At 36.6% G+C, this 21,384-nt stretch overlaps 7 protein-coding genes across 7 annotated transcripts; 5 read left to right on the forward strand and 2 right to left on the reverse strand.

Moving 5' to 3' along the window:
- Positions 1-2,580: 2,580 nt before the first annotated feature.
- On the reverse strand, positions 2,581-2,871 carry PHYBLDRAFT_138012 (hypothetical protein; the record flags this gene model as incomplete). The annotated part of the gene is made up of 2 exons (XM_018429917.1): positions 2,581-2,774; positions 2,832-2,871. 2 exons carry the CDS (start codon positions 2,869-2,871, stop codon positions 2,581-2,583), a joined length of 234 nt encoding a protein of 77 aa, XP_018298491.1.
- An 845-nt stretch (positions 2,872-3,716) lies between these two features.
- PHYBLDRAFT_161098 (hypothetical protein) lies at positions 3,717-5,111 on the forward strand (the record flags this gene model as incomplete). The annotated part of the gene is made up of 2 exons (XM_018434344.1): positions 3,717-3,777; positions 4,285-5,111. The coding sequence occupies 2 exons, from the start codon at positions 3,717-3,719 to the stop codon at positions 5,109-5,111; spliced, it is 888 nt and encodes a 295-aa protein (XP_018298492.1).
- A 1,138-nt stretch (positions 5,112-6,249) lies between these two features.
- PHYBLDRAFT_161099 (hypothetical protein) lies at positions 6,250-6,696 on the forward strand (the record flags this gene model as incomplete). Its single annotated transcript, XM_018434345.1, has 1 exon — positions 6,250-6,696. One exon carries the CDS (start codon positions 6,250-6,252, stop codon positions 6,694-6,696), a length of 447 nt encoding a protein of 148 aa, XP_018298493.1.
- Positions 6,697-7,578: 882 nt separating this feature from the next.
- On the forward strand, positions 7,579-8,682 carry PHYBLDRAFT_161100 (hypothetical protein; the record flags this gene model as incomplete). The annotated part of the gene is made up of 4 exons (XM_018434346.1): positions 7,579-7,710; positions 7,807-8,104; positions 8,292-8,458; positions 8,491-8,682. 4 exons carry the CDS (start codon positions 7,579-7,581, stop codon positions 8,680-8,682), a joined length of 789 nt encoding a protein of 262 aa, XP_018298494.1.
- A 668-nt stretch (positions 8,683-9,350) lies between these two features.
- On the reverse strand, positions 9,351-15,160 carry PHYBLDRAFT_184304 (hypothetical protein; the record flags this gene model as incomplete). Its single annotated transcript, XM_018438911.1, has 27 exons — positions 15,079-15,160; positions 14,932-15,007; positions 14,782-14,820; positions 14,650-14,717; positions 14,508-14,579; positions 14,367-14,446; positions 14,215-14,293; positions 14,035-14,152; positions 13,706-13,962; positions 13,269-13,390; positions 13,040-13,184; positions 12,727-12,899; positions 12,531-12,630; positions 12,289-12,425; positions 12,028-12,229; positions 11,865-11,952; positions 11,494-11,792; positions 11,203-11,394; positions 10,954-11,137; positions 10,823-10,893; positions 10,575-10,751; positions 10,368-10,511; positions 10,145-10,297; positions 9,979-10,062; positions 9,731-9,908; positions 9,447-9,607; positions 9,351-9,395 (listed from the first exon to the last, which is right to left on the reverse strand). Exons 1-27 carry the CDS (start codon positions 15,091-15,093, stop codon positions 9,351-9,353), a joined length of 3,459 nt encoding a protein of 1,152 aa, XP_018298495.1. The 5' UTR covers positions 15,094-15,160.
- Positions 15,161-18,012: 2,852 nt separating this feature from the next.
- PHYBLDRAFT_29180 (hypothetical protein) lies at positions 18,013-19,690 on the forward strand. Its single transcript, XM_018439938.1, has 7 exons — positions 18,013-18,150; positions 18,220-18,339; positions 18,426-18,661; positions 18,727-18,943; positions 19,002-19,120; positions 19,177-19,378; positions 19,447-19,690. Exons 1-7 carry the CDS (start codon positions 18,033-18,035, stop codon positions 19,635-19,637), a joined length of 1,203 nt encoding a protein of 400 aa, XP_018298496.1. The 5' UTR covers positions 18,013-18,032; the 3' UTR covers positions 19,638-19,690.
- Positions 19,691-19,723: 33 nt separating this feature from the next.
- Positions 19,724-21,273, forward strand: PHYBLDRAFT_61508 (hypothetical protein; the record flags this gene model as incomplete). Its single annotated transcript, XM_018440812.1, has 3 exons — positions 19,724-20,568; positions 20,638-20,945; positions 21,014-21,273. 3 exons carry the CDS (start codon positions 19,724-19,726, stop codon positions 21,271-21,273), a joined length of 1,413 nt encoding a protein of 470 aa, XP_018298497.1.
- Positions 21,274-21,384: the final 111 nt, after the last annotated feature.

The raw sequence follows: 21,384 nt of genomic DNA on the forward strand, positions 1-21,384 counted from the left end.
AAGGTTCCTAAGAAAGTATTTTTCTTAATGTTGTAGATATCTGTATCAATTAAAGATCGAAACTTGAACACCTATATATGTATATCATCAATATTCAAAATAGACTCCCTAGATACCTTTTTTTTTCTCCTTTATAAAGAGGCATATTTTAATCAAGTGATATGTGTGTATTCTCATACGTCCCGCTCGATATATTCAAAGGTCTTTTACCAGGTTGATGTATAAAATATGCAATGCATGACTACCCAAACGTTTCAACCAGTCTTTTTCTTTTTTCTTTTTAAAAGTGCTTGTCGTATAATTCGTTTTTTTTTAAAAAAAAACCTCGTTAATCTTGGGGCTTAAATATATGAATTCATTTTTTCTTTAACATGCCTGGGGAAAAGAGATAGACTTTTTTTTTTTCAAAGGAGTACTATACTAAAGATGTCTTTCAATCTTTCTGTAATAACGACATCACCAAAAATCACAATTGGTGATAAAAGCTTTAAAGGAAAAGCTGATATTATTTGTCTCACGAGCTCTCCGGTATCTAACATTACTATTATTATTATCTTTCGATAGAGTTTAGAACATGAATCATTTGACTAAATGAAATGAGCATAGCTTGTTAATTTACTGTCAAGACGAACAATCCCCCATTACTGGCATCTTTTTTGTTGCTGTAATTAATTGGAGGAATCTTAAATGTAATCTTTGAAGAGTAGACACTAATTCAACGTATGAGATTTACCAGAGAAATTTATTCGAGACTGGTGTAGTTAATATTTTTGGAATAAATTAATAATTGGGTGTGTTATATATCGGGTAATATGAAACTTTTTTTTTTAAAAAAAAAGGTTCTCTTATCAGATCATGTAGCAGTCATACACAAGCTCATTTTATTTTAATTTTAATTTTAATTTTTATTTATTATGTAGCCTTTGAGAATTAACCTTATCACATCTCTTCTAAGACCAATTTTATATTCATTGGAACAAAAAATTTGGATATTGTCATTCTTAATACTCTAATGCCCAATGATTCCCCATCTTGTATCGTTGGTGTAGTTATAAATATCACTAAGAGCTTGGAGTTTGTTTCTATAGATTTGATTTATTGGCTTGAATGTAAAACAGGAAAAGAAATGGAAAGAAGAGAGTTTATATATTGCGTGAGAACCTTTGGGTGTGTAAAGCAAATTAGAGAAAATATTGGGCTGACCTGAGTGAAGGTTGATTAAACTTGGTTTACAGGACAGCCGATTGAAATGTATAAAGTTATAAAATCATCTCGGTTTAGACAAAGATTTATATCAAGAAAGGCGTTCTATATTTCGAAATGATGAGTATGATATGAACTGAAAATGAAGTCGAAAGAAAAATACGCTTTAAAAAAAGCTTACAATTTGTTCTGCTTAAAATTGCTATACCTTTTCACTGCTTAAATATGTTACATACGTTGTCGTTTACTCGGGTTTTCCAACTCGATAAACTTCATGTAGAGCGCCCAAAAAAAATCAAATAAGTATACCAATAAAGATAGATAAATTACTTATAAAAGTAGTCAACTAAAAACCTTGTTTGAACAAGATTAATATATGATGATAAACTATAAACATAGCGGAGAGTAGATCTTTATACTCACTATTCCCACAAATTATAGCTACTGGAATTTATTTCGGTATTAGCGGCTACTTGACTGTACTAAATGTTAGTTGCCAATACACAGTATGAAAGAAGTACCTTGGGATTGAATTGCTAATCCTTATTGTTTATTTAACATTATTTGTAATAATAATATCAGCACAAAATAAGTCTGTGAGGATATTCCCTTTTTTTTGGCCATGTAGAATTATAATGGGTACATACAGGAATACCTCTCCCCTTCCATTGAAATCACCACCCTAGGCTAGGTCACTCTCTTTAAGCTTACAATGATCACAGGTCCCCTTATCTCCTGCTGTTATTATGCTCACCATAGAAGTGAGGCGATAAACGCTTTTCTAACGTTGCCTACAATCATATACAGTTTTCCGCCATACCCCTGATTGTATGTAGACTACTTTTTTCGCCGTGCGGAAATGCAAGTGTATAATGAGTTTATTATTGTTATTTCTTTGTTTAAACATACACAAAGTATAAACCCCCCAAAAAAAACCAGCTGTAATCTAGTCTCGTCAAGAACCATAGATATTCACAACCAATAAACTCTAGAATTAATATTTCCCAAAAGAAAAGTTGATACAAATTAAAGGGATCTAGTTAACCCTTGGTGGTATTGTAGTCTGTATTATCTTGGTATTCAAAGAGTTTCTTTTAGAAGATAACAATAAATGATTGTTCAGTGTAGTGTGTGTGTGTGTTGCGTTGATTCTACTCCTTTGAAAGGTTTGTTTGATTATCCAAGACAGCTGTGAATTGAACTTATATTCGTAGTTTTTTTTTTCTTTCTTTTTCTTTTTTGATCTCGTCATTATGTAATTTATTGTATAATAATGACTGATAATTCATGACTTTGTGTATAAATAGAATTGGGGTTCGATAGTAAAGGGCATCAAAATTAAGCTAGATTTTTTTTGTAAAAGACTTGACTTGAGCTTTAATCAAAGATAAAAGTAACATGGCGGTTGTAATAGAGCTCATTAAAGGGGAGAATCGGTCTGCCAGTGAGATAGCGGATCGTGTATTTGTGGAACCAGAACCATTCCGGGTTGGGACCTGGATGGAAAAAGATCCGAGAGGGTTTATCTCTAATTCGCGTGGTTGCATGGCTCACACATTGGAATCCGTTGACTGTTATAGAAAATATTGTTCTTCTTGATGAGTGGTGTTTGCTTTTGTGTGACTCACATGCTAGACCTGTAATCTTTTGTGCAAAAGGTACGCTCATCATGGGTAATAAGAACAAGATTCAACCTTTTCTTTATCTAATTTTAGTAGTATGATGGCCAGATTCTTACCCTTGTCCATATGATTTCCCACAAAGGCTTTGCATCACAGAATATCCTTGATTTACTAGTGTTCATGTTTCATTCAATTAAGCTTCTCTAATCAGTTATAGAGTACAGAATACATGTTCTTCTGATAGATACTCGAAGCAAAAAAAAACAAAAACAAATAATTCCTTAAAGCTTTCATAAGCGTATCATCCGACAGATCCTTTTATTAAATATATCTACAAGAATTTGAACGAAGCTTTTGCTCTCTGGTAGCGGTTTAGGTTTAATACAATTTCCTTTTGTTTGAAGAAGAAGGAAAAAAAGAAAAGCTTATATAAAGAAAGAAAACGTCCTTATATATTAATGATCTGTATAAATAATAGCTTCAAGTGAACCAGCACATATTTTTCGTTGAACAAGTCTTGTGAATTAATAAAAACACCAACCATTAAAACACTATTGTCAAAATAACAATGTTTTTGTATTTTTTTTCTGAGACATGAAATTGTGTAGGGGTTTGTTTTATAGCTCTTACCGCTTTCAAGTACTATTATTGTTGTGAGCGTCTAAAACTTAATAAATGGAAGCTCGGGAATAAAGGAGAGAGCGTTGAATAGTTCGTTCTTTTTTTCATTACATTGTAAGTTTAGACTGGCTGTAACAATAATTAGAGCAATGGTTAGAAAAACGCACACTATCATAAAACAGCTCTACAACCATATTACGAAATCATCACAAAGTTTTAGCACAAGCAGAATGGTATTGTAAAGAACTAATATCCTGCAGTGATTCTACAATGCAAAAAAAAGGCGTGTTCTTAAAGGAATTGGCGGCATTCGAATCTCTCGCCAAGACAAGTAAGCTGTGACTTGAGACTTTAAGTATTTAAGCCTGACCCTAATACAGTAAAGGCACAAATGAGCTTTGAGTTGCAGGCTAGCTAATTTGTCATCAAACTATTGTATAGTAAGATCAGTAGGTAATGGTGTTGCTTTATGGATCTAAAAAAAAATGAAGAAGAAAACAGCTTGGCTTTGTCGTTGTCTTTTTGTTTCCTAATGCTCTCTTCTGGGTTTGGAAAATAAATGGTCACATAAACGTCAAAAACAAGTTATGGAATCCCTTGTTCTCTTGATTCAATTTACTCATGATTCCTAGAACTCATATCATTCTTCGTTCTCAACTTTCACAGTGCTCTAGGAGAGGTTGGTCCATTTAGTTATTTAATACTTTGATCGGAAAATGCCTAATTGTATGCAATTTAGCATTGCCTGCTCTGAATCGTCGTTTATATAGTCTGGATTCCAACAACAACAACAACAACAACAACAACAACAACAACAACAACAACAACAGCAGCCCAGATTTAGAAGACAATGACTCACGCTTGTACAAAAAAAGCAACCGACCGGAAAACAATAGCACCCAAAAGTTTAAAGACCTACTAGACAGCCTGTTTGATCAATCCCCTGTTGAAGATCCACCTCGACCAGTACAACCATTGTCAAAGTCAGGCACACTTATTGAACAGCGGCTTTTGGAAATGGTCTTGAAAAATAAGACACCTTACAAAGAAAACGCACCACTTCCGAAAGGTGTTCAGGTGTCTTTCTTCGGCAAAGCTATAAAGAATGAATCGATAGAACAGCCGGACAATCGCTCCCACTGGAGACTCCCGGAAGACGAGCACGAACCGAGTTTTTATGATGAATTTGATAGTCTGTGGCATAAACGATCGAGTTCAGAATTCGTAGAGCAAGTGTCGAAGCGTATCAATGAGGCAGAGTACGGACCAAATTACTCCAGAATGTTAGAATCTGCATTAGGACATGCAGCATTTCAGTTACGGGATCCATATCTAGCGGTCGCAATATTTGAACAAGTGAAGAATCACAGCGTCGAGAGTTATGTCAGTGGATGTACTGTAGATGTGTACAATCAAATGCTGAATATTCGATGGAGACTGTGGCGAGATGTACATGGCATAATTGGGCTGGTAGAGGAGATGAATGTAAATGGCGTCGGATACAATAGTGCGACGCGCGAAATGGGGAAGTCTATTGCCAAAGAGGTGCTGGGAGAGATGCGACTGGAAGGACAGAAAGATTCAGAAAAGTCGCTGTGGAGTGCAGACGAAAAGAGAGCAACAAATCTGATAAAGGCTTTGGTTGGAAAGTGGCTCCTCAAATAAATAGACCATAAAAGTGTACATTAAACCCCCCCAAAAGAACAACTGTCATTCATTGCACTACCAACAGAGGACGATCCTCTGTCCTCACGTGCATTGCCTAGATTTTCCAAATTGTAGATTTCCCAATTGAACCAAATTATATTTTTACAACTACGCCACTTCTGAACTTGTATAGCTTGATAATAATGAAAAAAAAGAATAGAGCTTCCTGAGATGGTATTGGAATAGAGCCAATGTTACATGAGAGAACCAATGACGCTTGGCTGACACAACAAAACATGTAGACATCCAAGCATGGGGTTCTATTGGGCTGCTATGGTGATGTATATATATTATATGACTAAAAAACATAAAGTATACTAAAGGGGTTTTTATTTATTGTTTTTATTTATTTATTTATTTATTTATTTATTGTTTTATTGTTATTATTGTTTTTATTATTATTGTATCGCCGAGCTGAACCGTCGGGTTTTTCCGATATTACCATGGCAACAAATAAAAGAATAAAATAAGAAAAGAAAAAGAAAAAACAAAATAACTTATCTCATCACGCGACCAACATCATTTTTTCTCATCGTAAAAAGAAAGAATAATAAAGAAATTTAAAGAGATAGAGGTGGGGGGTGGGGTTCAGTATCCAATGATACAAGATATAAATGACGTTACTAGGGATTGACCTGTTTGTCTATAGTCCACGGGGAACATACAAGGTATGCAAACCTCAGATGAACTCAGCTGACAAGTACATGTAAATAATAATGATACTAATACTAATACTAATACTAATAATAATCCAAAAAAAAAGCTGGCAATTTGAGTCATTTACACTCATCAAATAAGTGTGTAGAAAATATAGACGATTCATATTGCGGAGTGGCGATTCTTAAAGGGGTTGTAGATCGCTTATCAGACCTTGTTCGGATAACATTATCCGTCTGACAGTCGAGAAGCCAAGCAAGTCACTTTGCAATGACATTTATGCATTTCCAAAATCCCCTTTTTCTCTTTCTCTCTTTCTCACCTACTCTGCCCTTCTTCAATCGGGCAATGCGAAAGTGGAACTCTCTTTAATATAAATACCAGTACAAGTGCCAATACCAATACCAATACCAATACCAACACACAACCATAAATCATAATGGCATCCTACCAAGATATCGCCTACCTATCGCTTTCCAAATTAAATTCTAGCCAACACTCACGCACGGAGCCAAAACTAAGGCGCCAAGTACTGGTCAGAAACATCCTCTTGACATCCCTCTACCTCACACAACCAGAACCGCAGCATTCCTACCCACAACAATACCAAGCCAACGAAACCAGATCACAGGAAGAGATCTGGCTAGATGCCTGCTTCGAAGCTTGTTTTGATCAGTTAGACTACGACGATGATATGATTATGGATGATGAAACAGACAACCAAGACCCATGCTCAAAAGGCAACAACCGACTCGTACTAGCTGTCCCATTTGACTATGTGTCACCCGTAGGATCCACTTCTCTACCACCAGATCATCAGTCGTTTGAAAAAGACGAGCGAAGGATAGAACAGAGGCCGATTGCTCTGATCGAGTGGTCCTGGTGACTATAGAACCTAAAAAAAAGACCCCCCTCTCTCCTCTATCAATTTCTTTTTTCAATTTCTCGCTCTCTTCTTCAGTATACAAGACTTATTTATTTCCTTTTTCATTTTCTTTATTTTTATTATTTATTTATATTTTTTTTACCCCTTCTCATCCCCTCCCCCCTCATTTCATGGCCCTGTAATTTACTCTATCTATCTATTTCATCTTTTTGTCTCTATTTCTATTTCTATCTCTACCTCTACCTCTACCTCTACCTCTATCTCTCTTTTGCCTTTCGTACATAGCTCTATTTCACACTTTGTTTGTTTGTTTGTTTGTTTGTCTTGATGCACATAAAAAAAATACAGTCTTTATCCTCCTAGGACAAAGAATTTGAAAATAGGAAATAATTATTGTTTGATAAGCTCATGTGCTATTTCTTTTTTGTTACGAAAAGGCTATACAGTGAAAACAGTGATAAATGTCGGAACTTTAAAGCGATGCACGGAATTTGAAACACGATATTCGGATTGTAAATGATTAAAACGCGGGATGTAAATATCCAAAGGGTAGTTTTTGAGTATGATTAAGTTTAGGAGACCCAGAAACTTCACATAAACTATTAAATACACTTTTTCCGGAAAGTAAATTCGCTCAATAGCGAGAATAAAATCCAGATTGTATGAAAAATCAATTCATCCTGATCAAAATCAATTCGCCTGATGGAGAGAGTAAAATTTGTGTTGTTTGAAATGTAAATTCGTCCTGGCTGGCAAATCAGATGTCCTGCTGCCAAGAATATTTTATAGGGCAAGTCTTGGCATCTTTGGTTATATAAAGAGACGCCAAATGTTTGTATTTGTTTTATTGCTTTTTTATGGCTGCATCAGAAATCATAGATAATGAACATTCAATTTCTGTTTGAAAACGGGAAAAAATCTGTTGTTGACGAGGAGCAATTTCTGCTTGAAATGTTAAGCTCTCATACACAATATTTAGCTCAATTGCCTCCAGAAAGCGAGAAAGAAATAGAGGTAATTTAAGTGGAAAAACAATCGATAGCGCCTCGTAATGATGTTAATATGAGGGAAGCATCAGTGAAACGAAATTATACACGCTATTCTGATCAGGACAAAGTGAAGTTCTTCAAATTGTTGTTCGAGAGGTGTCTGAGTGGACCACTGCTCAAAAACAGCTTGGGATTCATGTTCGTACACCATAAGAACGGGCTAAGTATTATGAGAAGGAACTTAGCATCTTTGAGAAACGGAGAAAGATCGGCCGTTCACGCATTCTCCACGGGGAACATAAAAACGCTATTCTTAAGTGTATTTATGATAGTCTTCCGTCCTCCTAGACAAAGTAATGAAGAAGTTGAGACAAGTATGTACATAATTACAATTATCCAAAGCTACATTGTTCGACCTTGTAAAACAATATTGCAATTTGTCTCTCAAAAAAGCTCGGCTTCAATACATAGACCGGAATAGAGAAGAAAATATTCAAGAGTGTTTGGATTAGGTTCGTAGATGTGAACAAACATACATGTATTTTAAGAGAAACTTTGTATTTCTTGATGAATATACTTTTTATATTAATTTGAAACGTAGTATAGTATGGCCAGAAAAAGGTACACCGGAAGTGGTCACAGTTTCCAAAACACGAGCAACAATAGCGAGTATTTTAGGTGCGAGCTCTGCTGAAGGTCTAATCAAACGCAGCCTTGGGCTTTCACAGCCTCCACTCAATAAAACAAGAAAACGAGGTGATGGCGTTGGACATGTGAGCAATGGAACGGTTATGGGACACTAGAGAGGGTAACAACTAAGGGAAAATTTAAAAATATTGACCCTACGGACTTTACTGGGCTTAAATTACCCAGTCTTTTACCATTTTTACTATTATCCCGGGACACTTCTAGGGCACTTTTGACTAGATTTTCCCTAATTTATGCCAATTTCAACAAGAATGTCCCTAGAGCAGAGACAATGTCCCTAGTGTTTTAAAGTAATCCGATGAATACGATAGCATATTCTTTTCTTAAGTAAGCGCTAGATTATCAAAGATAGCATGCTATACATGTTATAAGCTAATCATCAGTCAATGGAGTCGATAATGGAATCTCGATCCCTTTAAAGAATCAAGGCTCTAATATATAAATATGATTATTTAAAGCTTTATACTTTAACATTCCAACAGAACAAGAATAGTAGTCTAATCTAGTTTATATAAAAGTAAAGATCCCTCTGTAATATACTTTCGTCTCTAATGAATCAATGGATTAATTAAACAGCTATCTCAGAAAGAGTAAACCGGGACTCTTCCTTGCAGTTGTCATCAGAAAGAGTTATTATATCAAGATGTATATAAGCAACTCTCTTAGAGTAAAACTAGATGTTTTGAAGAATGAAAATAATAGCTATATACAGAAGGAGTGATGGTACTCATTACGTTTTCTGTCAAATAGAAAAAAGAAAGAAGACGCAGTTTAATACAACTTCTATTACGTTCTCAAAAGTGCCCTACGTTGTCCCCTCCTCTACTAAAAGAAAAAAGAAAATACTCTGATAAAAAAAAAACTATCTTTTGGTAATTTTTAAAACCGATCATTGGTATTTTATTTTCCGTCCATATATTTAGAAAACCGCTCTTTGTCACTGTTTTCACCGTGATATTATTTACTGAGTTCGCTCCTGAATAAAGGTCGTACACGTGTATTCTGGTTAGTAACGCCAAAAAAAAACCTATATTTATGTGTACACATGTTTACCTGTGCTACAAATCCAAGCGCACTCTCTTTGGAAATTGCGTGGATTCTTGATACCTTGCCCTGGAAGGTCACACCATAGAATTTGTCTGCATTGGCCAACAACTCTGGGCGGAAAGTGGTTGTGATAAACTGAGCATTCTCAGACATAGTGTGTATCATCTCTGTTCAAGTCATTCAAGTAAAGTCATCAATATAATAATAATAATAATAATAATAATAATAATAATAATAATAATAATAATAATAATAATAATAATAGTAATAGTAATAATAATAGCAATTACCAGCAACCGCAGTTCGGTATTGAACATCCAAATTGGCATCGATTTCATCAAATAGGTAAAATGGTGCTGGGTCGCATTTCTGGATAGCAAAGATCAATGCCAGGGCAACCAGCGATTTTTGACCTCCAGACAATTGTTGCATTATCATTCCTTCGTCTGTCTTTCCATTAAATGAAACCTAGACAAAAGACAATAATTGTTTAATACAAAAACAACAACAACAACAGAAAGAACGTAGTCTTTATTACCTTGATAGAAACACCACTGTAACGGTCCAGGGCCTCTGTTGGGCCACGACTATCATCACCGTCCAAGTCCATGGCATCTTCGGTCTACATAGTAATAAATCTTATCTATCAGCTGGCCAAACATATTACTTTGCTACAATTAACCATCGGCAGAATTTAAACTCACGCTGTTTGACTTGTGTTTGATTACAAGCTCACCATGGCCTGCAGGGACGAGGGTCTCAAACACTCTAGAAAAGTTAGTGGCGACCGCCTTAAAAGTGCGCTCGATCACCTCATCCTTCCTTCGGTCCAAGGAATCAATCAATGCACGGATAGCCTAATACATGCATTCATATTCATCATCATCCGTATCCCTTATTGCTCCAGAACATTTTTTACTCATTTACCTCTGCAGACTTGTCCAATTCGGCCTTTCGCGTCGTCAACTGGTCGCGCTGCTTTGTGAATCGACCGTATTGCTCAAATGCCTTTTTGTTGACATGACTGTACTTTTGTAAAGACTCGTTCGCACGGTGGAGACGTTTCAACAACTAAAGCAACCAAACATGAGTCATACACATGCACTAAGCAGCTGCCTGATTTCCATTTCTTACCTTTTCTACACTAAGATTGGCGTACTTTTCGAATGCCTCTTCTGGAAGAACACCAAGATCACGGATGTTGGAATTACATTCTTCCTTCTTCTGAAGAAGCAATGAACGTCGAAGGAGGTATCTTTCCAAGTTTTTCTCATGACGGGTAATCTGTTGAGACACATCAACTTGTGCCGCCTAGAGTAAAGAAACAATTTTTTTTAGTTAAATCGGAATGTTCACATATTAACGTTTATTATCAGAGTTACCCGAAGTTGAAGGATAGACTGGTGCGCTCTTTCAAGGCCTTCTTGTTGCTTATCGGTTTCCAAATCCAATTCTTAAATTATAAAAAAATATTAACTCAAGGTACAAATGTGCATTATCAATATTCTTTTACCTTCAATGGTCTTTGTGAGTTTTCCGAGCTTTCGGAGAAGCACCTTGTGTTCTTTCTTTTTCCGTGCAAGCTCTTCAACACTACTAGTTGCAATAGCTCTGTCCCTCCGGCTCAATAACTCGTCACGTCGACGCTTAAGGTCATTATTTAAGCAATCATTTAGTGCATTAATCTGGCCCACGATCTAAAATGAAATGGAAATGAGTCTCCTGACACACACACCCGCACACTATAGTCGGTTGGACAAACCTCTGATTTGTTTGCCGAGAGCATCAACATCCTTTGTTTGATCTGCTCAATTGTAGTGTTGATATATATCAATCGCGTCTGCTCCTCTCCTGACAGGGCCTGCATAGGCTCGGAGTTGAGTTCATTCTCATAAGCTGCCAACTGCTGCTCAAGGATTCTAGCATTCTCACTGATGCTCTCCAAAGATTTTTCCTATTGTGCCCAGAATTTAGATCAACGGTGTTTACAATTTAGTCTAGTCTCTTTTTCTCTTCTTTTTTTTCTTCTTTTTTTTCTTTCGTTCTTTCTTACCTTAGAAGCCACAAGATCCTTAAAGATCTCTTCTTCTTTACGCAGTCTTGTCTCGTAATTGAGAGTATTTTCCTGGACCTGCATCTTCTTCTTCTCTGCAACCACCGATTGCAACTGGCCCAGAACTTGAGTCACTTGTTGGTCTAGTCTAGCAATTTCTTCCTTGATTTGCACACCCCTAGCCTTTTCTTCCTCGAGCTTAGCCTGCCAAGTCTTTAAGTTCTTTGCAGCCTCAAGACGTGAGTAGCGGTTATCAATATAACCACCCGACAGGGCTCCGCGTCCGTCCACACGGTCACCTAAAAACAGGTTAATTACTCGTCATCATCAGAATACCAAGAAGAAGAAAATAGAGTTGAGGAGGTAGTTACCATCTAGGGTCACGACCGTAAGGTTGTGAGATTTGGCATAACTTGCGGCCACTTCTAGATTAGGACAAGCGATAATTCCACCAAATAACTAACATATATATAATACATCTTATAAGAAACTTTGTCGAGGAAAAGACAGAAAATAAATAAATCGTATCCTTACCTGTTCAAAAGCCTTTTGATATTTGGCATCAAACTGCAGTTTACTCAAAAGAGGAATGGCATCACTGGCAACTGGGTAATTGGTTTCGCGCGTCTTAATTCGGTTGAGAGGAATGAAGGTGACACGACCTGAGCGTTCTTTGTTCATGGTCTCCAACAGTTTTGTGGCAGTCTGGTCAGTATCAACTACTACATGGAAAAGGCTAGACCAACATGGTTATAAGTAATCCCAATCCGGATCATACACCTTGACCAATTATACCTTGCTCCAGATGCAACTTCTACAGCAGTTCTGAACCGAGGATCGACTTCAAGAAGTTCAAATAAAGGTCCATACACACCAGTGAGATGTTGGTCTTTTGCAATTCTGGTCACAGCAGCAAGCCCACTAGTAGTGTTCTATATAAATTTATGTGAGTTATTCAAGAATAATATACATATATATCTTATATGATGTAGCCCAAGTCCATTTTAGGGAACACCTAATTAATGCTAGACTCTCACTTTGTCGATCGAACCGGCCAAGGTACGCTCAGCCTTACGAATTTCTTCATTGCAATTGTGAAGAACAGAATCCAGTTTAGCCTCCTCACGCCACAAAGTTCTTTTTTTTTTTTTAAAAAAAATGGTTATTTAGAAATTAATAATTTAATTACTAGAAGAATATTCCAATAACATTATACTAGAAATGGTATCTTACTTTCTCTTTTCAGTAGCTTCATCACGCTTCTGTTTGAGTTTTGTCTCGCGTTCGGCCACTTGTTGATGTGTAGACTGGCGAAAGGCTAGATCCTTCTTGACTTGCTCAAGAGCGTTGACCTTGGCAATCAGACCAATGTTGGCCTCGGCCTTTTCTTGTTCAAGAATTTGAAGCTACCCAAAAAAAAAAAAGAAAGCAAATCAAATTGGAATCATGATTAGAATTATGATTAGAATTATAATGAGATGAGTTGAGTTTGTGTGTGTGTACGATTCTTCAATTAACCCAGGGGTATTTAGTCAAATAAACCAACCTGATTGTTGCGGATTGTCAAGTTGGAGGAAAGATCCTTAATTTGATTCTGGAGCCACAAATCTCGTTCGGCCTTTGTAGCAAAGCGGGAAAGACGGGCTTGTTTAGCATGAAGATTCTGCTGCTCCATTTGAAGCATTCTCAGTCTATTCCATTATTTTGAAGTGCATGCACCAAACGGTTTTTTGAGTAACCTCTCCCTCATTTCTTTGTTTTCTTTTACAACTCACTGTTGTCGCATCTGCTTATCCGTCTCCTGAATTTCATTATAACGAGGCGTCAATTCTGTAACACCTTGGGTCTTTTCTATAATTTCGGTTTCAATACTCTTGAGTTGGGTATCGGTTTTTTCCTAAGGTTTCCGCAAGTCAGTGATCATTTTCCAATAATCTTCCATGCTCGTATATATATCATCGTCCTCTGCTTGCCTTCAATTCTGCCTCAGAAAGTTGCCCGTCCTCCAAATCTTTCAACAAAAGCTCCAATTGAGCTCTGGCCTTCATAAGTCCTTCTCTTTCTTCTTGCATGTCTTTTTTCTCAGCTTCTAAGAGGCGAATAGTTTGCTTCGTGTTGCGTTTACTAGTTTCCAATTCCTACCAAATTTTTGTGCACATATGAATACATGTCGTGTTTGAAAACCTTTGGATAAAACAAAAGAGATTTTTACATTGAGCGCATTCTCATTATCAACATATTCTTCACGACATGTTTCATGGTTCAGCAATTCTCGTCGTCGGTTACTATCCATCTCTTCCAATTTATCATTTGCGTCAGATTGCTCTCTAGCATAGATGGTGTATTCCAATGATCGTCGCTCTCTATCTAAAGTCTGATACTGTGACAATTCTTCCTTTTCTTCTTCAAGTTCAGCTAAACGATCTTGAATGTATTCGAGTACTTCTGTAATCTTTACACGCTTGGCATCTAATAACATTTAGTGAGAAAAAATTGGAATAAAGAATAATTGTTTAATTATTTTCTGCTCATTGAATATACCTGTGTCTTCCATGATTTTTGTACTTTCATTGCGCTTTTGCTCGTACACTCTTGTACCAGCAATATCCTTAAGAAGTTTCAGGCGATCCTCATCCTTGGCTACAGTCAGGGAAGTAACCTAGCACATTAACAAACATTTAAATTTTTCTCTTCTGCCCTCAATTGACTCATTGGACGTACTCTTCCTTGAGGTACAATATAATAAGGGTTGGCCCGAGAGAATCCAGCACTTTCTAACAAACTCATAACATCTGACTTTCTGTAGATGGACAGCAAAGCAAGTCAGTATTTTGTTGTTATTTTAGTTGACTTTACAAGCCATGATTACTCACGTTACACTCTTGCGATCCAAAGAATATTCATCTAATGTCAAGCCAATACTTCTACGCAACACCACCTCTTCTTTCCCGGTCTGAACACACCATCGCTTTAGTCAATCATTCTAAAACACAGATCCTTCATCATCCATTTACCGGAAATCGACCATCCACATTGTCAAATATGATCTCCACAAAGGCAGAAATAGTGGCTGCTCCAGATCCTTCCTGTTGTGTGTCGATTGATAATAAGATTTTTTGATGTATATGTGCAGTTAACATTTTCGATTGTACTTGCATGAAGAAGTGCTTGTCTATCTTCCTTTCCTAGATTCTGGTAGGCATCACCAAGAACGAATCGAATGGCTGTACTCATGAATGTAACATGATCAAAATTGTGCTCCCGATGTACTAAACTTATAAGGTTTACCTGCAAAGAAGTTACTCTTTCCTGTACCATTTCTTCCCACTAGAAAGAAAGGCGGAATAAAAGAGATGTGCAGAGTATTGGATTCAAGTCAGGGCAAATAAAAAATAAAAGCAGTTCTTTCTGTCGTTGTTGATTTAACTTGTAAATTACCAATGACATTGTGTTTGGGACTAAAAGGGTCAATAGTTGTCTGATCCTTATAGGACTTGAATCCTTGGATTATAATCTGCAGTCCATTATATGACTCTTGTCAGTCAATGATACTAAATCAATTATGGTGTGTACAAGTCTACAGACCTGCTTGATATACATGACGAAGCAGAAAAGAGACAAATCGTGAAAAAATAAGAACGCGACACACACACACACACAATTGAGCGCGTACTTAGGGTGTAGAAGGTGGATTTTTTTGGCCTTGAAAAGACCGCGTTTGTGGTGTGCTTGCCAAAAGTCACGCGCGATTTGGAAGCGGGACTTTTAGAAGCTTTACTAATGAATGTATAGATAATGATAATATACATATACTTGTATATACATTTTGTGGTTTTTCTCTTAATAATCTGATCTGTATACACTCATAAGTAGTTTTTCAACAAAGATTTAAAGGCGACAAAATATTATTTCTTATATTGTAAAGAAAGATATTTTATGAGTTGTGATATTTAATTTGTCATAAAAATATGGTTCTTTTGAATATATTATACAGGAACTTAATGAAATATAGTTAAAAGTCAAGTGTGAATAAAGGAAAGTTAAAGAAATTAATTTTGTATTTTATGAACCACTAAAAAGTTTGGTCTGGTTCTGCAATCTTATCTGTGTTATTTTATTAAACATTGAAATGAATTTTATGCCTGCGTAGATTTTGATAGTGTGCCTTGTTGATCTCATGTGGTGGCTCTTGGTATTTGTATTATAAGAGAAGGAATTCAATATCCAAGACGCCTAATGCCAAGATATTGGAATTTAAGGTTATTTGACTTGGTAGTTCTCACTAGGTTTTGATATATAGACTGCATTTTAATTTCTTTAATGCATTATCAAGCATGGACAAGATAAAGGTAGAAAGAATCGAGAATATCCTATTAGGACCAATGAGCATAATATCCTGCCAAACTGTATCAAATCAATCCTGGCGTCAAATAATGTTTAAAGCAGGGAACTGTTTTTTCTTTTATAGTAAATAACAAACATTATCCCCCAAAAGATAAATCGGGTTAATTGAAGTGGATATGGAAGTACAACGTGATTAAGCATATACGGTTCTCGGACTTTTTATTTATTTATTACTACTACTTCTACTGCAGTTACTACTATCATTGTTATTACTATTTTTTCATAAACCCGTATTTAATAGTCTCTTGGTTTGATTGGTTCTCTTATGTACACCAAACAGCTCTTCTTTTTTTTGAGCGAATAAAGCGTTAACGAAGACCACCCCCCATAATAAGACGATTTTCAAAATAATAATAAAAAAGAGAAAAACCAGACTACCCGTACTTAATAAGCCTACACAAACAGATCAGCAGAATGCAGGAGTACACAAACAGTTGATTTTTACAGGATTAAACAATGTCAAGATGTTACATTTGTATTGAATATTTATATGTTATCCGGAGGCTAGACCACAAATCGCAAAGGAATGCTCTATATTATTAAATTGGAAACTAAAGCGAGAGAGGGAGATAAAGGTAAATAACATCACTTTGTTTACATAAATGTGGTCATTTTGCTGCAATTTATGTTTGAAAAAAAACAAAGTCATTTGAATACTCCTAACCATAACGAATATAGCTTTTACATATCGTTTAAATTTTATTAGCTTTTATTTTTATGCACGTACACACATCTCCCCCTTTTTTTCTTGGTTTTATAAAAACGCAGACAGAAAAAGGTATAAATTGCCATAGGGAAAAATGCATAGCTTGGAAAGCAGGTCAAGTACTTTATTTAACATTGGTAGTGGTCATTCTAATTCTGGTCAAAATATGGCCAGCTTTATATCTAGAGTACGTACTGAGACCATTACAAGGCGGTTTTACGTTAATGAGATGATTTTAAGGATGCTGGTGGAAGATCCATAAGATGATATATACAATTCAAGATCTTTGATCCAACCAATTGACTGATTTATGCTTAAATTGAAAGAGACAATGAATTGGAAAAATAAATTCAATAGCAATAGAAGTTTATTAGCCAAAGACAGCGAAAGAAAAACTTGTATAGGGCATTAAATAGACAAATAACTTGAACTGGTGATCTATAAAATACAGACAGTGCCTTTTATTTTAGCTATCTTTACACTGGAAAATATACAAAAACAAGACTTACTCTTATATTTTAAGTACAAGACAAGACGAAGACGAAGACGAAGACTAAAGTCGAATTATAAAGTAATTGGAAACAAATAAAATAATAATAACACGAAGCGTTACATAGATGTGCTACTTTAATAAATATTCGTATGTCCTATATTATCTACGCTAATTGGCGAAAAGTAACGCATATTGCGATAATAAAGCGCAGAAATGGATATATATCTTATCTCAAAGTCATCTTTATAGGTTTTTTATATATCAAGATAAAAAGAAAAGAGAAACAAGCAGATGAATACACTAAATATTCAAAATACTATCAGTCGCTGTGAATTTACCAGTCGCTAAGCTTTAAATTACTTCTTTAAAATTAACAAAGAATAATTTTACAGTGTTATCCTATAAGCTTTGTTCTAGGTTAAAGAGCCTTTGATTCCTTTACAAGTCCTGCAAGTCCTACAAGATTTTATATTCTATTTCTTAACCACCAATCTTGAATATATATTAGTAATAATATTAATCAAGAATAATTTGTTTTCAACAAGATCCTAATATACTATATTATGAGCCTTTTTCTTATTTTGCCCACAAAAAAGAGGTTATAGACACTACCATAAATTATTTACATAGATACTAGATAAACTCATACAAGAGTCAATGATTAATGAAACACCTAAAGTAATAGCAAAAAATGTGCCTTTTTTTTAATAAAAAAATCTCCCTCTTTTCCACAGGATTCCCTTACAAATCCAAGGCAAGGATTGCGTTTGATGGATAATATGGCGGAGAAAAGGTAGTGAAAATGAGAAACGTTCTGGCCAGCGTACGTCACGTAGTGTCTGACGCAATACTCATCACGTGCCATAGCATTGCCGTTTGCCTTACGTTGCCGAGAAGCGCGACAACTGCTTTTGCCAGAATCCAATCTTATACATCATGTCGTCCAGTTCATCAGCACCGCCTCAATCAGAGATTGATCCCAAAGCAAAGGCTCTCAATGGATATAGAAAAAGACTCCTGGAGCATCGCGAACTGGACGCTAAACTGAAAGAGAGTACGTACCTGGTTTTATGCGTAAAGTTCCTTTTGTCAAAAAAGCTAAAGCAAAGTATATTTTGTCTAGTGCGTCTTGGGCTGAGAAAGTTAGATAAAGACTTTGACAAATCAGAAGATGACATCAAAGCTTTGCAAAGTGTTGGTCAGGTCATTGGCGAAGTGTTGAAACAGCTCGATGAAGAACGATGTAATTATACTATATAACCCTGGCCTGCATGCGTTACTGAAAATCGCATTATTCTTACTTTCTACTTTTGTAAAAAAAAATACTAGTCATCGTTAAGAACACCAGTGGACCCCGTTACGTTGTCGGCTGTCGTACCAATATTGATAAGGATAAATTGAAGCAGGGTGCACGCGTAGCCCTTGATATGACTACTTTGACAATCATGCGAGTACTCCCTCGTGAAGTTGATCCTTTAGTTTACAACATGTCTACAGAAGATCCTGGAGATGTTACTTTTGCTGGTATTGGTGGTTTGAGCGAACAGATCCGTGAACTCAGAGAGGTATGATGGAGGCAAAGAATGTGGAAGCAGCAGACTTGGAATCATAACGCTGTAATATTCAAAAGGTCATCGAGTTGCCCTTGATGAACCCTGAGCTCTTCTTGCGTGTCGGTGTAAAGCCTCCTAAGGGCGTTCTTCTTTATGGTCCTCCTGGTACCGGAAAGACTCTTTTGGCAAAGGCAGTAGCAAGCACATTGCAGGTCAACTTCCTCAAAGTTGTGTCAAGTGCTATTGTAGACAAATATATTGGAGAGAGTGCAAGACTGATCCGTGAAATGTTTGGTACGATTTCTTTTTGTGATATATACTGATTTTTTAAATAAGCTAATGAGAAGTGCAGGTTACGCAAAGGAACATGAGCCTTGCATCATCTTCATGGATGAGATTGATGCTATTGGTGGTCGTCGTTTCTCAGAGGGTACTTCTGCTGATCGTGAAATTCAACGTACATTGATGGAGGTAACGGATAAACTCTTAAGTTATGTGCTCCAATGCTGATATTATGTGATCGATAGCTTTTGAACCAAATGGATGGTTTTGATTACCTTGGACAAACCAAATTGATCATGGCTACTAACCGTCCTGACACACTTGATCCCGCTTTATTGCGACCAGGTCGTCTTGACCGAAAGATTGAAATTCCATTACCAAATGAGCAAGGCAGACTAGAAATCATGAAGATTCATGCAGGAAATATTGCCAAACACGGTGACATTGGTAAGTCTATTCTTGATAGATACTTTTTAAGTGTGCCTCTTTCTAATCACGCCTATGTTTTATTGTAGACTATGAAGCCATTGTTAAGCTTTCAGACGGATTCAACGGTGCAGATTTGAGAAATGTCTGTACAGAGGCAGGCATGTTCGCTATCCGGGAGGAGCGTGATTATGTAGTGCAAGAAGATTTTATGAAGGCTGTCAGAAAGGTCGCCGACGCAAAGAAGTTGGAGACCAAATTGGATTATGAGAAGATTTAAACAAAATCATACATTTAATAAACAAGTCACATCCATTTCCTTTCTACTTTAAGAAATAGCTTGGTATTCTGTTTTTAAAAGGCATGATGACTTCTCCACAGCTCACTCCAACACAGCCAAATCAAGGCTTAGATGATGAACCAGAATCACCATCTAAGATGGCAACGCCACTCGAATCCTCAAACTCATCCCTCTCCAACTATTTGGAACACGCCACTCCCACCTCAATTAGCTACAACGCCAGTCCTTCTTCAATCCTTGCATCAAGCATCGATTCACATTCAACCCCAACAAGGTCAGCTTCCGAAGAGACCTTGACTATTCAACTCCCTCCAAATGGAGGAGGAAGTCAAACAAAACGACACAGCATGCGGTCACCATCTTCTTCGCAACATTCTCTTCGATTGGCATCATTAACAGGCCCACCAAGTTCCATGAGTCTTGATCGCACAATGTCTTCTCAGAGCATTAATACCTCGCAGACTCTTTATCCATATCCTCCCAGACCTACCTCTCCTATTACCTCTCCAAGTATACACAAGTCACTTACAGCACTTGACGCAAAATCTATCACTAGGGATATGGAAAAATCTTCCCAGCAAATGCGAAACGATGATATGATCCTGACTTCTCCCTCTTCTCCTAGCGCCAGTAACAACCCTTCTGGATTTTATTTTAGTAACGTAGCAAATGGTAACGGAAACACCCCATATCAACCAATGACAGCTCAGTCTATTGCACCGAGCATGAACTATGCCTACCATCGGCAGGGAAGCATCAGCAGCGTAACACTAAATTCTGTTGCACCCAGCATGCAAGCGGTATTGGGTGGGCAGGGGGACGTATGGCAAACATTCTGTGTTCGAGTTCTCCCATTGTTTAATGGCGAAGGGGTTCAGGGCTCAATCGAAGATCTAAACGAACTCCTTAGGTGATACTGACGAATAATTGCGTGTTCTTATGGCTTACTTGTATATTTGTATTGTATATATATATATAGACGATGCTTAACAGATCCTGTGTCACCTCAGTTATACCGAGATATGGAAGCGCTTTTGAGAGACGGAATGTTTACTCTTAATGCAAAGATGTTTGGTGTGACCGACGAAAAGTTATTAGATAGACTTGTCGAACAGTGGTCTTTCTTCTTTACGTATGCTCTCCCATATTTTGAGGCTGTTTTTCTGCCACTTCGTACAGATGTTAGATACAGAAATGCAGAAGAAGAGGAGATGTGGAATGTGCGAAATATGGCTCTTCGAAGTTTCCGTGATAATGTGATCTTATTACAAACAAAGCGATTGGAAGGTATAAAAGAATAATAATATATAACAAACGTCTCCTTATACTTCTTATATATATTTGCTCCTTTTTAGACGTTTTTGCCAAGCTGTTTACTGATTTTGGATCGTCCCAAAATCCTGCATCCACTGCAGCCAAGATGTTACAAATGACTTCTCTTCTTGCGTCTTCTACAGATCACAATGAAGATATCGAGAGAGTATTATCGAGTCTAAAGGCTAACTGGAAGATTATGATGACAAAGGGAGATCGAAGAGGGTTTGCTGGAGTACGCAAAGCGCACTCTGGAAAGAATCCAGAGACTTCCCATATTTTTGGTGCTTTGGCAGGATAACCGGCCCACCACTTTTGTACATACTTTTGGAAAACAATAGAAAGTAGATTTCTTCTAACAATATTGTTCTATATTAAATATAAACATTTATTTATATTAAACAAATCCGAC

Source organism: Phycomyces blakesleeanus (assembly GCF_001638985.1).
Source record: "Phycomyces blakesleeanus NRRL 1555(-) unplaced genomic scaffold PHYBLscaffold_1, whole genome shotgun sequence".
Lineage (NCBI taxonomy): Eukaryota > Fungi > Mucoromycota > Mucoromycetes > Mucorales > Phycomycetaceae > Phycomyces > Phycomyces blakesleeanus.

Coding starts and splice junctions, on each gene's coding strand:
- PHYBLDRAFT_29180 (XM_018439938.1), top strand. CDS start 18,033: ATGTCGTCCAGTTCATCAGCACCGCCTCAATCAGAGATTGATCCCAAA. Junction 18,151..18,219: donor GGACGCTAAACTGAAAGAGA/GTACGTACCTGG, acceptor TATTTTGTCTAG/TGCGTCTTGGGCTGAGAAAG. Junction 18,340..18,425: donor ACAGCTCGATGAAGAACGAT/GTAATTATACTA, acceptor AAAAAATACTAG/TCATCGTTAAGAACACCAGT.